Source organism: Bubalus kerabau, chromosome 1, assembly GCF_029407905.1.
Source record: "Bubalus kerabau isolate K-KA32 ecotype Philippines breed swamp buffalo chromosome 1, PCC_UOA_SB_1v2, whole genome shotgun sequence".
Classification (NCBI taxonomy): domain Eukaryota; kingdom Metazoa; phylum Chordata; class Mammalia; order Artiodactyla; family Bovidae; genus Bubalus; species Bubalus kerabau.
The window spans coordinates 189,980,647-189,994,742 of record NC_073624.1 but is presented as its reverse complement, the minus strand read 5'-3'; the positions used below and the strand labels follow the sequence as shown (position 1 = coordinate 189,994,742).

At 61.7% G+C, this 14,096-nt stretch overlaps 2 protein-coding genes across 3 annotated transcripts in view; one reads left to right on the top strand and one right to left on the bottom strand.

The window, feature by feature from the left end:
• The first annotated feature begins 81 nt into the window (after positions 1-81).
• PLEKHJ1 (pleckstrin homology domain containing J1) lies at positions 82-2,745 on the top strand. The gene is made up of 7 exons (XM_055547709.1): positions 82-206; positions 304-626; positions 727-794; positions 962-1,028; positions 1,854-1,944; positions 2,027-2,090; positions 2,180-2,745. Exons 2-7 carry the CDS (start codon positions 533-535, stop codon positions 2,243-2,245), a joined length of 450 nt encoding a protein of 149 aa, XP_055403684.1. The 5' UTR covers positions 82-206; positions 304-532; the 3' UTR covers positions 2,246-2,745.
• A 555-nt stretch (positions 2,746-3,300) lies between these two features.
• DOT1L (DOT1 like histone lysine methyltransferase) overlaps positions 3,301-14,096 on the bottom strand; it is a 54,013-nt gene continuing 43,217 nt past the window's right edge. Inside the window, exons 22-29 of one of the 2 annotated variants that reach the window (XM_055547657.1) lie at positions 13,919-14,065; positions 12,719-12,848; positions 11,693-12,270; positions 11,399-11,604; positions 9,364-9,428; positions 8,079-8,990; positions 6,810-7,425; positions 3,301-5,651 (exon numbers count right to left, since the gene is read on the bottom strand). In XM_055547657.1, the coding sequence (XP_055403632.1) occupies positions 6,845-7,425; positions 8,079-8,990; positions 9,364-9,428; positions 11,399-11,604; positions 11,693-12,270; positions 12,719-12,848; positions 13,919-14,065 (2,619 nt within the window). In that variant the 3' untranslated portion in view covers positions 3,301-5,651; positions 6,810-6,844. Of the gene's footprint in view, positions 5,652-6,809; positions 7,426-8,078; positions 8,994-9,363; positions 9,429-11,398; positions 11,605-11,692; positions 12,271-12,718; positions 12,849-13,918; positions 14,066-14,096 lie in introns of both variants that reach the window. The other variant, XM_055547664.1, reaches the window with a different exon arrangement.

Below are 14,096 nucleotides of genomic sequence, written 5' to 3'. Positions count from 1 at the left end.
TGTGTGCGCATGCCCGGCCCGCCCAATGGCGCGGGCGAGGCGCTTATAGGCTGAAGGAAAGAGGGGGCGGAGTCCAAACCGGAAGTCGAGGTGCGCATGCGCCCCGGATTATTTCGTTCTTTCGGTCAGCACCGCTCGCGCAGGGCCAGTTTTCGAGGGGAGGGTAGTTGCGACTCGCCTCCCACCCCTGGCGCCTGTTCGCTTGAGTAAGGGGCGCCACCTGTCGTGGGGATGCTTTATTGTTCCCATCCCGGATTCACGTTATTACATGGTCATATATAACACCACCCATTTTGCCTATAGTCCCGTTCGCCCCAGGAAGTTTCCGCTCCGTCTTGACGGCCTCCGAGACGCTTCCGCCACACGCCGGTGATTGACAGACTGAGCGGCCCGGGAGCGCGCAGGCGTAGTAGCTCCGGCTGCGCTTCCGGGACGGCGCCGTGGGACTCTTTTGGCGCCGGCATCGACGAGCCCTGGGACGGCGGCCGGGAAGGCGCGGCCGGCGTTCCGCGTTCTCGGTACCGGCGGCGCCATGCGCTATAACGACAAGGAGCTGCAGGCGCTGTCCCGGCAGCCGGCCGAGATGGCAGCCGAGTTGGGCATGCGGGGACCCAAGAAAGGCAGCGGTGAGCGGTCCGGAACGCCGGAGCGGGCGGGCGGGCGGGCGGCTGAGGGGGCGGGAATGGGCAGGTGCTGAACCCGCGCGATCCCGCCTTGTGCCCGCAGTGGTGAAGCGGCGGCTGGTGAAGCTGGTGGTCAACTTCCTTTTCTACTTCCGGACGGACGAGGCGGAGGTAGGGTGGTGGGGAGGACCGGAGTAGGGGTTAGGTTCGGAGTTCGGAGTCGGGGACGGGGCGGGGTCGAGGTCCGGTTTCGGAGCGGGGCGGACTCGGGAATCGGGGGCGGGGCAAGGGGCGGGCGGGTTCCCGGGGTCCTCCCCCATGCGCCTATTTGCCCGCAGCCCATTGGAGCCCTGCTGCTGGAGCACTGCAGAGTCATCCACGAAGAGCCCAACAGCTTCTCCATCTGTGAGTGCGGCCTGGGACGAGTCCCCGCCCCGGCGCGGCCCCACCTAAGTCCCTAGAGACTGAGTGCAGTGTCCGAGCAGCCTCAGGCGCTGGTTTTTCCCGTGGGGCCCAGTAACCGAGACGGAAGTGATTCGAACGGCCGCCGTTGTCTTGTTGGGGAGCATTTCTCTCCCGGCGTGCCTCGCTGCAACTGTTCCATTTCTCCTGTGAGCAGGGCTTGTGCTGGGCAACCGGGAGGGTTTTCTCCTCGGTGCTTTTGAGAGGGTGGGGTCTGCAGGGGGAAAGATAGAGCTTCTACTAGTTTCTGCGGGAGGCCGCAAGAAAGTGCCACAGACTGGGAGGCTTAAATAGGAAAAAATGTATTCCTCCCAGTTCTGGGGGGCGAGAAGTCTGACATCAGAGTGTCAGCGCGGCTCCTTCCTTCTGAAGGAGAATCTGCCCAGCTTCTGGAGGGGTCGTTGGCAGAGCTTGTCTTGTAGAAACATCTCCCCATCTTTGCCTTCATTTTCTGGGATCTTCTCTCTTGTGTGGTCAGGTCTAGGTTCGGCTTTTCCTAACAGCAGTTCTATTGGATTAGAGGTTCACCCTCCTGCGGTGTGAGCTCAGCTTAACCACTTAACTACCTAGGCCTGTAGTGACTCTATGTCCAGATAGAGTCCTTGTCCTGGGAAATACGTTTTAAGACGTGAACATATGTTTTTTGGGGGTACACGATTCAACCCACAGCCAGCTGTTGGTAAGCAGTGGGTCCAGGCCCAGGCTGTGGGGTTGGGGGGGCGGGAGGTGGGAGGGAGCAGGGACACATGGGGGCTGCTCCCTTCCCAGGCTTCCTGGAGGACCCAGAGAGAAAGTATCACTTCGAGTGCTGCAGTGAGGAGCAGTGTCAGGAGTGGATGGCTGCGCTGCGTCGAGCCAGGTGGGGTGCCGACAGAACCTAGGGCCAGGCGGAGCCTAGGGCAGTGCGGGGCCCTAGGGGCTCACTCAGCTTTCCTCTCCAGTTATGAGTTCATGCGGAGGAGCCTCATTTTCTACAGGAATGAGATCCAGAAGATGACTGGCAAGGTGTGCATGGGGGTGGGGGCAGGGGGCGGGGGATGGGGGCCTCCTGGGCTCAGGCTTACGCCCCCAACCCTTGTCGTCCACCCACACAGGACCCCCTGGAACAGTATGGCATATCAGAGGAGGCCAGGTTCCAGCTGAGCGGCCTGAAGGCATGAGGCCGGGTGGGGCTCCCCAGCTGTCCTGTTACTGGACAAGGCCTCCCTGCCCTCTGGCCCCAGGTTTCCTGACCAACCCTGGATTTGCTGTGCGAAGTGTTTTGGTTTAAAGACTTAAAACGCCCCAGGGTGGGCAGGGGCTGCCTTGTTGCGAGAAACCACCCAGCAAGTGTCCTCTAGACACACTGGGAACCACTGGACTGGTTTGGTACGTTGGTGCCACCTGCTGCTGCCAGGGGACCAGTGCCCCCTCCCAGGAGCTGTGCCCTGCCCTTTGGGTGTATTGATCCAGGGCCTGGCAGGCACAATTCTCCTGCGCTGGGCAGGCTGAATGTATAAAGTTAGGTGAAGCTGTGAAGGGTGTGGGGCTGTGCTGGGGCCGCTGTGAATTCTCCTGCTGAAGGGGCAGGCCCTGGCCGGACGCCTCTGGGGCAGAGCTGGAAGGCTTGCCTTTGGGTGGCCAGTATATTCTGTTCAAATAAAGGTACCTCTTTTCCATACGGGCCAGTGGTGCTGTGACTGCAGAGAGGGAAATGTGTCCTCTGCTGTGCGCCTGTCCTGCATCTGCACAGCCGTTCCTGAGGGAAGCGAGGCCCTCCCCAGGTTCAAGGTTGACGTGCCTGGGAGCAACAGAGTGGGGAGGCCTGGAACCCAGAGCCAGGAAGGGCAAGGGGGGCTGGGACCCAGCCTACAGGGCTTCTGGCGCTCACAGGCCCCCGTCTGAGTGCCAGCAGGACCTCAGGGTTTGTTGGTGGCCTTAAGATCGCTAAGTAGTCGGTTTAGGAAAGCTAAAAGGAAGCTGCCTTGGGTGGTCCTGACCTGGTCATAGTTGTCAGCCCTTCAGCAGGGGCTGGGCCTCTGAGACCGGGGTCGGGGAAGTAATCGTAACTTGTCTGTCATGGCCACAGTGCCTGTCTTGAGGAGCAGGTGGGGCCTCTACTGGGAGCGACCGTCCTCTCTGCTTGAGGACGGTGAGCACTGCCCTGGGCTCTGTGCACTCCAGGACCTTGCCGTGTCATCACCAGGAAGAAACACTGCTGCCAGACTAGGTTCAAGTGAAAACAGGTATTTTATTACAGCGTCTAGAGATGGATATGCAGTGCAGTGGGGTCCCCTTGGGAAGCGAAGGGAGTTAGCACCCCAACTGAAACACAGGCTACCAAAACGACAAAGCAAAGCCCGTCTGCATTACAAACCAAGGTGCGACAGAGCGAGCGTGGATGGATGTGTGAGTGAGAACAAACAGTCCTACAGTGGACGGGCGGGATAAATAATGGGGGAATCTTAAATAGGTCACCATTTGACTTGTAGCTAAATGGAGGGCTGTGTCCCCTGACCAGAGGGTGTCTTCATTGTTAGGGTTTCCTGAGCAAAGCGACCGTAGCCATCGGACTTCCTGGAGTGGAGTGGAGCACCCGGGTCAACAGCAGCAGCGGGGCTCCTCCCCACGCCCAATACCCTGGTGCCCCCTCCTTCCTGTGGCAGCGGCACCCAGGCCAAGGCGAGGGGCTGGGGCCGGATGGTGGGTGTGGAGAGGCCAAGCTGGCCCCACTGTGGGGCAGGCCCTGTGCACATGTGTCTGTCCCTGTAGCTTGGAGGGCAGACAAGGCACGGTGGGCCACAAGCCATGCAGTGTTTGTGTACAGTGTCATTTGTTCAGATGGGGCTCCTCAGGCAGCCCTGCAGCTTTCTGTTGGGGGTGGGGAGCCTCTTGAAGAGGGGTGGGGGCAGGGGGTAGGACAGCACCATCACACACCCACCAGGAGCACCGACCTGGGGTGGAGGGGGCGGGGCAGGGCTGGTGGTCACAGGAGAAGGGCTCCATCTCCAGCTTCAACTGCTGCTCTGAGCAGTGTAGAGGTGGCCAGAGGTGGGACACTGTCCTGCTCTGACACTGTGGCCTCCACCTGCCAGAAAGGCTGGCTCCAGACCCACCCCAGGAATGAGGTGGCGGGCTGGGGCTCGGCTACCATACTGATCCTTGGGGCAGCAGAGGACCCCACTCTGCAGGGGTGGGTGGTGGTGGCCAGGCTGGGGAAGGCTCAGGTTAGATCCCTATATGGAGGCCCACCTCCTGCGCTCCTTGGTGGGTGCCACTTGGTGGGGGGCGGTGAGCACCTGAGGACAGGGCTCTGACTGCCCACACCTAGCCTTTGGCTGGGCACCCACCTTGGGGTCTGGGCCCCCTGCCAGCACCTTTGGCCAACGTTGGCCCTTCCAGGGAGGCACACAGACAACACCGCTGCACCAAGGACCCAGCATAGTCACAGATGCTATGCGGCGGACGGAGAGCCCCACCCACCACCTCGGAGCCTCAGGGACCAGCCCTCCTGCCCTGCCACCCCACCACATCCCTCCCGCGTGGAGGGATGTGGCTGCAGGGGGCGGGGGGAGAGTGTCACTCCAGCTGTGGGGTGGTGGGTGGGTGGGCCCTGGGCCAGCACCTCTGTGCACTTGAATAAACAGCAAGGTTTCCCCTCACTTTTCTTTCTTCCTTTTTCTCTTTAGTTTACTGTGTATTCATCATACAGTCTAAAAATAAATGAAGTCAAGTCTATGAAATTTATAAATTTTCATCACATCTCTATAAAATACTGTCACCCGTCAGCGTGACTCCCCTGTAGACACACCAGGCACCCACGACTAACCACCCGCGTCCCCAGCCACCACTGGCGCTGACCCTCCCTGGGCAGCCGTGGCGCGGGCCCGGACGAGCAGAGACGTACAAAAGTAAATGCACTTGTCACATGGCGGGTTCCAGACCCTCCTCGCGAGCACCACTCAAACGGGTCCCCTCCTCCTCGAGGCACCCTGCTGCAGCCTGGCCGCACGGCCACCATTCCCTATGCCAAAGGCGTGATGCGGACCCAGGGGCCGAGCGAGGCCGTTCACAGTGCGAGGCGGGGCGGGCCTCCACCCGGAGCTGGGGCCTTTGGTATAGGAAGAGCGTTAGATAAACAGGGCAGGCACGGGGCCTGGCGTCGGCGTTGGTCAACCCCGAGAGTCAGCACCAAGAGCATGGAGGCCGGCCTGCGACGAGATAGCACCGGGCGGCTGGCGGTCCCTGCGGTGGCCAGTCCTCGGGCGGATGGACGTCTTTTACATAGATCCTTTCACATATAGTATCTACATCTCTCAATAGGTTGCCTTTACGGCTTCGGTGGAATAAAATAAGTCAAAATTGTTTATACTTTTTAAAAAATGATAAATACTTTATCTAAAACTATGGACAGTACAGGCTGGAGCTGGGCCCCAGCGAGCCGTCTCCGCAGGTCTGCGCGGCGCTGATTCACAGTAGAGCCTGTTCTCCGGCCTCGTCCGTCCTCGCCGTCCCATGGGGGGCCCCGCGCCGCCGGCCCAGCCCACCCTTGCATAGTCTCGCGGTTGAGGTAGAAATCCTAGTTACCTGCGGACACGCGTGGAAGAAAGGCAGCACAGCGTTAGCCCCTTGCCCACACGGCCCGGCGCTGCCCCAGGTCGGGAGCCAGAGCCACCAACGGACAGACGGACCGACAGACGACGCACATGGTGGCCGTAGGACCCCGAGCCACACCCTAGGCCCGTCCCCAGGTCCCGTCGGGCAGCGCTCCCAGAGGCCTGTGAGCAGCCTGGCGATAAGCCTACGTGCCCCTTGGAGAGACTGGCCCAGGCAGCAGGGGAGGCAGTGGCCACCATGGGCCTGACCCGGCCTCCGTGTGCTCAGCTGCCCTCTCTAGCTCCTGATGGCCAGTGGCCGCTGCACGCTGAGCACCCCCACCTGGGTTTTTCCAACCACCAAGGCATAGCCCTGGCCCCAGGCCTAAGTAAGGCTGTCTGCGGACCCTGACCAGGAGGCCGTCAGACTCCCATGGCTGCCCATTCGTTTCCACTTAAACACACGACACGCAGCTGAAGACACAGGCAGATCCTGAGCCCAGCCCTGATGCCCTGTTTCTGCTCCAGACCTCACCCTGGGGATGTGGGTGCAGCACTGGGAGTGGCCGGGCCTCAGTCATACGACAGAACACTGCCCACCCACCGGGCCTTCCTTCCTGTGGCTGGTGCCACATTCATCCTGCCGCCCCTAAGCCCCCATGGCGGGCCCTTTAGCTAAGGAGCCCACCAGATGACCATGGTCTGAAGGCCCGTAGTGCACCAGGGGCCTTAAATGCATTGAGTTTTCCTAAAACCCTATGAGGCGCATTCAAGCACCAGGCGACAGGCCCAAGAGCACACAAAAGACACTGCTGGGCTTCTCCATGGCCCCCACGAACCCACATGGGAGCTGCCTGGGTCCCCAGCCGCCGCACACCCAAGCTCAGGGTGGCAAGCTCAAGCTGGGCTCAACAGGGAGGACACCAGCTCAGTCCTGCTCCTCCTGGCGCCCTCCCTGGGAGACCTAGGGTGCAGGTCCGCAGGCAGTGGGACCAGCCACACCCTGGTTCCCTTGCCGCCCTGGATCTCTGCCTTCACGCCTCCTGGTCGTGGGAGCACAGCCTTAGCCCCATGACCTTCCAGGAGCCCCGCTGGCCCACCTGTTCTCTGCAAAGGGAAGCACGGCCACCTAGTCGGGCTCTAGCCTTACCTTACAGAATATGAACTGCTAGCTAAGCAAGGTCTTTATCGTGGCTTAACCCCCGCAAGGCGCGTGGCATACGGAGGCGGCATGCCAAGGGAAACCCACACGGCGGGCGGCCCCGTGGAGCTGGCCTGTGGGTTCACGGGCGCGGCCTGGGCCAGGGCCAGCCCAGGCAGGGGCTGGTGGTGCACCGTCAAGGAAGGCCGGGACACCTTGTGCGGGAGGGAGGCGAGCTTGATGGACAGAGAGGCGTTAGCAGGCGGCAGAGAGGCGGCAGAGGAGGCGGGTAAGAAAGCTTGGTTAGCAGGGAGGGATGCGAGGTTCTGCAGAAGCACGGGCTCAGAGTTAGCTGGGAGCAGCGCAGGGGGAGGAGGCAAGGTGGCGTTAGGATGGGGGGGTGCGTGGAGGGTGGGCTGCCCCGGAGGGGGCCGGCCCAGGTGCGGAGGGGGTGGGGGTGGCCTCGGCTCCGCAGAGGACGGGGCCTGAAAGGAAGAGGCCGGGGTGCTGGCCACCGCCTGCAGCGGGGTTAAGCTCAGCGTGGCGCTGCGACATGCAGCCCCACTGCCGAAACTGGCTCCAAACGGATGGGCGGAGGCAGGAGGCACCGCGTGGTTAAAGACACCTGCAAACAGGAGAGAAAAACTCAGCTTCAACAGGCGGGCACCTCCAGCCAAGAGCAGCACGCGGAGGAGGAAGCAACGGCAGCTGCAGCTCCGCGTGCGGGCACAAGTGCAGCGAAGCGCAGGCAGCAGGAGCGCGGGCGGGCCCACCGCTGGCCCTGGACTCCCACCTTACCCCACCCCACCTCGGTGCCACGCGAGCAGGGAGCCTCTGGCTCCCCGCGCTCTGCTCCACCCTGCATGCACGCAGGCCGCGGGCACCACAGCCCCTCGCTCTGTCCCAGCACCGGCCGCATCGGACCTTCCGGGTGAGCTTGCGGCAGGAAGGAGAGCCCGGTCATGGCGCCAGTCCCTCTAAGAATCAGAGGGCGCGGTCAGACCAGAGAGCCCGGCACAGCCGACTCACGCCCGAGTGCTCTGCCCACACGACCGTCACGGCTGCGTTTCGTGAAAAGCAACGAGGTGGCGGGCGCAAAGTGGACCCAAAGGGACACGCGGGCACAGCCTCTCCCCCCTCAGGGGGCCCTGGAAGGGAACCTGCAAACAGCGGTGGTTAAACCCAACAGTCTGGGTGGGCGGCGGAGACAACGTGCGGCCCCCAGCTCGTCCCCCAGCGGGTCCTGTGGGACTGAGTGGCCAGGAGGGCACTGCCTACCTCCAACTGCGCCGCCGGCCACCCCAGAGGAGAAGCTGCCCATGGCGTGCGAGTTGGTCAATCTGGTGGCGGCGGTCGAGACGTGAACCAGGCCGGCGGCGGGCACGGAACTGAACAGGGACTGCAGCACAGATGGGCCCAGGTTGGCCTGTAGCGACATGGGGCCCAGTGCGAACTGTGGCCCAGGGGCGAAGGCGCCCAGGAAGGGGCGGTGGGTCTGCACGGACGGGGCTGCGCCACCTGCCGAGGATGCCGCTGGGGCAAGACCTGGGCCGCTGAGGAGGCCTGCAGGGGGCGCAGTGGCGGCGGCCATGAACAGGTTGTGGCCGTTCTTGACGTCGGGCTCGCGTTCGCGGCCCTTGCCTGCCTTGCTATGCGCTGTGGAGGCCTTGTCCGGGGGTCCGCATGTGGGAAGGCCCCCCTCGCCTTTTGGGCCCAGTCCGTCCAGCTGCCGCTTGTTTGCAAAGGGGCCAGACTCTGCAGCGCCACCCTCTTTGCCCCGTGGGCCGGGGAAGCTCAGGGGGGCACCCAGGCCAGCTGCCTCGGGGGCCTTGTGGGAGAGAGAAGCACCATCACTGAAGCTGTGTAAACTGAGGTCAGCTGCTAGGCCCCCACCCAGGGCAAAGCCGCTGGCAGGAAGGCTACTGGGGCTCAGCCCGCCTGCCCCTGGCAGGGTGCCTGGGAAGCTCTTCCTGGAGTGGGTGGCCAGCTTGGCATCGGCCGCACTGGGCTCCTCCAGGCCGGGCCGGAAAGCGAACAGAGAGTTGTGGCTCAGAGCGGAGGCAGCCTGCAGCGGGCTGTCGGCCGCCTTGGCCAGGCCCAGGTCGGAGATGGGTGAGAAGGTGGACTTCCACTTGCTGCTGTTGACCGGCTCACTGGCCAGCGGCGCCTTCCTTCCTGCTAGGCTGCCACCTGCTGGGAGAGGCAGTGGCTGAGGCCTGGGGAAGACACCGCGGATCCCAGACCACCGCCTGCTCAGAGTGCCTCCACACAGAGAAGGCCCTCTGGAGAGGAAGAGTGGCCTGGCAAGGGTGGGGCTGCCAGAGAAGCTGAGGGCGGCGGGCTACTCAGCGGGAGGAAAGCTGTGTTGACAGGGAGGACTACACGCACCCAAGTGAACCAGGTGGCACCAAGGGCGTCCAGCGCATCGCAGGGAAAGGAGCAGGGGAGGTGTGTACTCAGCACAGCCCAGGACAATTCTGGAAGCCCCGTGGGGTCCTCAGGGGCCAGGCAGCAAGCCTAGCATGGGTGCCAAGGACTCAAACGCTGTGCAGACTGAACTCACCATTTTCCAAGGTTTTTGGTGGAGACTTGCTTTCTAAGGAGATCGTTGCAATTTTTCTCTCAATTCTATCAGAAAAAGAAAAAGAGGATGAGTGTTTGCCATCCACGTGCACACCAGAGTGCTGTGTGTGTACACTGGATTGCCCAGGCGAGCCGTGAGCCAGGGATGTCTGACCTGCCGTCAGGGCCCCCGATAGCGGCTGTGGCAGGGGGACACGGATGAGGGTGGGCCCCGGCAGCGGAGGAGGAATGCCGCTTCCCAACACACAGACACATGCCGGAGCCCCAGGCAGGACTGGCCCCGAGTGGAACGGGCTCTTGAGCCACAGACTGTGTCATCCACGGAGGGGGATGACATGGTGCTGAGCACGTCATGGCCCCCAGCAAGCTGCACCCAGTGACAACAGCGGTGCGGCTTCACATGTCAGGATTCTCAGGGGCCGTCCCAAAGGACCATGACCTCCAGAGACACAGCTCCCAAAGTAATCCAGAAGTTTCACAACGTAATGTTTGTATGTGGAAGAATGAACTCAGACAACACTGGAAACAGCCAACTAAAGAAATACCACAAACACATGGCACACGGGGCCTGTTCAGAACACAGCACTCCTGTGCCCCAATGGGCACCAGCAGCACAGAGACCACACACCGAGGACCAGAGGACACATCGCAGGCCCCTACCTGGCAAGGGGTCACACAAGAGAACAAACAAAGAGCTCTCATGACTTAGCAGCACAACCTGAATCACACACAGGCCGGGATGTCAACAGACACCTCTCCAAGGAAGAGACAATGCGGAGTGCCGCTGGCCCCTGGGGAGAAGAGGTCGGAACCAGGAGGACACCACCACACACCCATAGAGACAGCTCTGCTGCATGGAACACAGACCCAGAAGATAACACCCAAGGGCGAGGACGTGGAGAAACTGGTGCCCCGTGCATGGCTGGCAGGAGTGAGATGGGGCAGCCGCTGTGGGAAGTCGGAAGGATCCTCAAAAGTTAAGCACAGACTCACCACGTGATCCAGCAAATTCCACACCTAGGGCCTGTGTGTGCTAATCACTGTTGTGTCCAACTCTTTGTGACCCCATGGACTAGCCCGCCAAGCTCCTCTGTCCATGGGATTCTCCAGGCAAGAATACTGGGGTGGGTTGCTGTGCCCTCCCCCAGGGGAGCTTCCCAGTCCAGGGACTGAACCCACATCTCTTATGTCTCCTGCACTGGGAGGTTCTTTACCACTAGCGCCACTAACCATAAACACGCTTTCAAATAAAAACACACATACGAACATCCAGACCAGCATGATTCACAGTAGCTAAAAACAAAGCAACCCAAGCACCCACGATGGGTAAACACAACGTGGTCCATCCACACAGTGGAATATGATGCAGCTTTTAAAAAGGAGGTTCTGACACCTGCTATAACCTGGATGAGCCTTGAGGACATGATGCTCAGTAAGAGAAGCCAGACACAGAAAGACACACTCTATCTGATTCCACTCACAGGAGGTCCTAGAAGAGTCAGATCCACAGAGACAGGAAGTAGATGGTGGGGCTAGGGACTCGGGGAGGGGATGGGGAGTCTTTCTGAGGTGATGAAATTGCCCTAAAATTGAGAGTGGTGATGTCTGCACAACCCCATAAATACATCAGAAACCCCTGGATCACACATTTTAAGCAGATGGTATATTATGTGAATTATACCTAACACAGCTGCTGTCAAAGAAAAAAAGAAGGGAAAGAAAGCCCTGTTCCCCCTCAGGTGAGTGGACCGGAGCCTGCGCACCCGCCTCCGGCCCTCCCGCCTGCTGCCCTCCCTCCTCTCCGCTGACATGTGACACCTACACGTGGGCTGCAGGCTCGGGCTCGGCTTCACCCCGCACATAGGCAGCGAGGTGCTCTCAGAAGCCTTGGGCCCTCGCGGGCTGTTTCTCACACAGTTTAACAATCCCAGATGCGCCCTGAGGACACAGCTGCAGGTCAGCGTGAAGACCTGCAGTCAGGACCGCCCCCAACCCCCCGACCGCAGCCCACTCGCCTGGCACTGCCAGGCTCATCCTCAGAGCCTGGCTCCTCGTCCGAGGTCAGTGGGGAGTAGTGGGCACCATTGGTCTGGCTCAGGGGCTTCTCCTTCTTGAGCACGGGTGGTTGGTCGTTGTCCTGGTAGGGGACGGGTGAGCTCTTTAGGGAGCTCTCAGGGGATGAGATTGCTGTGATCTCCAGGGGCTGGTTGATGTTGCTGACCTAAGGGCCGGGCACACGCATGAGTGCCAGCAGGCCTGGCATGCGCCCTCATCAGCCACCCAGCCCCAGCACGCTGCTCCCGCCTCACCATGGAGTTGAGGTTCAGGGGGGACCCTGAAGACTGCGTGAAAAGCCCAGCGACAGATGGCAAGGCCCGGCGCTTGGGGGACACACTTGAGCTCAGGCTGGGGGTCCCCGCCGATGCCCGCTTCCTCCGGCCCCGCTTGCGGCTGTCTGGCCCATGGCCCTGGCCACCGTCCCCACGGGCACCCGAGGGCAGAGGGCTGTGTTTGCTGGAAGGTGACTGCTTGGCACTGCTGGCGCCTGCCGAGATGGTGAAGACGATCCTCCTTTTGGCTTCGCTCTCAGGGTCTGAGAAGCTGGCCTCGCAGGGCAGGTCCCCTTTGCCAGAGTCGGGGAGTGGGCCCAGGGCGCCAAGCCGGGGGCTGGAGCAGAGCTGGGGGGCCGGCGAGGCCGAGCCACAGGTGCGTGGCTGAGTCAGCAGGGGTGGGTGCTGCGGGGTGGAGCTGCGGGACCCCACGGTGGCAAAGAGGCTTCCAGAGCTGGAGGACTCGTCCAGGGCTGGGGGCTCGGCTCCAGGGGCGAGGGGTGCTGGGCTGCCGGCCAGGGCCCCACTGATGGCCACTGAGCCAGTGTATGCAAAGCCTGTGGAGGACACGAGGTGGCGGCTCGGCTCTCTGCATGCTTGGCACCCCTGGGCCTTCACTGTGCCCTCCTCCCCACTTCTGGGCCTGCGAAATCAGGGGCCTGGAGCCCATGAACATGCTGAGTAGACCCTGGGCACTGCCAGCAGAGATGCCCTACCCACACGAGAGCAGTGGCATTGAGATGAGTGCTGGAGCTGCCTGCTTCACAGCAGCGACAGGGCCCAACTAGGCGGCAGGCCCCCAGGTACACAGTTGGCCCCACACAGAAGCCCCATCGGATCTCCCAGAGGACCAGACCCCACCAACAGAGCCAGCACGGTCCTGGGCTGAGCATGGCTGCCTGACACGAGCTGGGCGGGACCCCAGGGTGCATGCAGCTGAGGGCGGCCCTGATGCAGCTCATACCCCGGCTGGAGGGGCCGGGCCTGGTCTCTGGGAACCCTCACCTGTGGGAGCCAGGGCGAGGTTCTTGCTCCCAGCAGCGTTGCCCCCGGCACCATGGGTGTTAGCAGCCACCTGCTTCTCCAGCGTGGATGAGGACTCTCGGGCCGGTGGCCCAGGGCTGGGTGTGCTTCTCTGCAGAAAGAAGGCGCACACTGTCAGCCAAGCCGGGCACACATCCAGGTGGGGACACGCCACAGGACGTCCCCAGGGCCCGAGGCAGCGAGCCCAGAAGGGCAACGGCCACGCAGGTGAGCCTGGCAGTCAGCCACCAGAAGGCTCTCATAAGGTGAGGTGCAGATGTCTGAGCTCAGGTCTAAACGCCTGGGACAGCAGTGGGGCAGTGTCATGACCTGATCTGGCAACCCCACTCCTAGGTGAAGCCAGATAGAAACAGCTGTCCACACGATTCCTGTTCACACATGTCCATAGTAGTGTGCTTTACAACAGCCCCAAAGTGCATACAACCCAAACGACCATCCACAGAGGATACACACGTGTCCCTCCACACACTGGACCATCCCTCAGCCACAAAGAGGAGAGAAGCCCTGACACTCGCTACCATGTGGATGGACCCTCAGGACACGAAGCTCAGTGAGAGAGGCAGACACAGGACACACAGGGTGTGATTCCGCTGATAGGAAACATCCAGAACAGGCTGAACCACAGACAGAGAGTAGGGTACTGATTGTCAGGGGCTGGGGAGGGCGTACAGGGGTGATGCCGATGGGGATGGGCCTCCTCTTGGGGCACAGAATGTTCTAGAAGTAGAGCTGGCTGCAAGACTGGTGAACACACTGAAGATGCCTGCACTGAACACCTTAGATGGATGAGTTCTGTGTGAATGACACCTCCATAAACACAAAGCCCTGCCTGCTCTATACCAAGTGTCATTCCCAAGGGCATGTGTGTGAGGGAGAACCCAAGTGTGGCCTAGAAGGACAAGGGCAGCTTCTACAGAACTGGAAATCTACTCTCTCTCCACTCACAGTCACCACGCACACTCAGATCCAAGATTAAAGTTGAAAACCTTACTGGGAATCGGTGCTCTCTTTCTCTCAGGTATTGCGGCACGCTGGAGATATAACTGTGATCAACTGAACAGAAAGTGACTGGCCCTCGAGGAGAAAGGACAGGCCTGCGGCTCTGCCTGTGCGTGCACACGAGGCCTGGGGCAGCAGGCTGGGGCCAAGGGCCGCACTCACCGCCTTCTCGGCGCGGCTGGGCAGCACCACGCTGGCCAGGGGGATGCTGACGGGCAGCTTGCTGGGCTGCACGGTGCTCAGCGGGATGCTGACAGGCAGGCTGGTGATGGCCTCCCCACTGCTGGCGTAGGCACGCTCCTTCACACCCTGCCGACCAGGACAGTGGCCTCGGGCACTG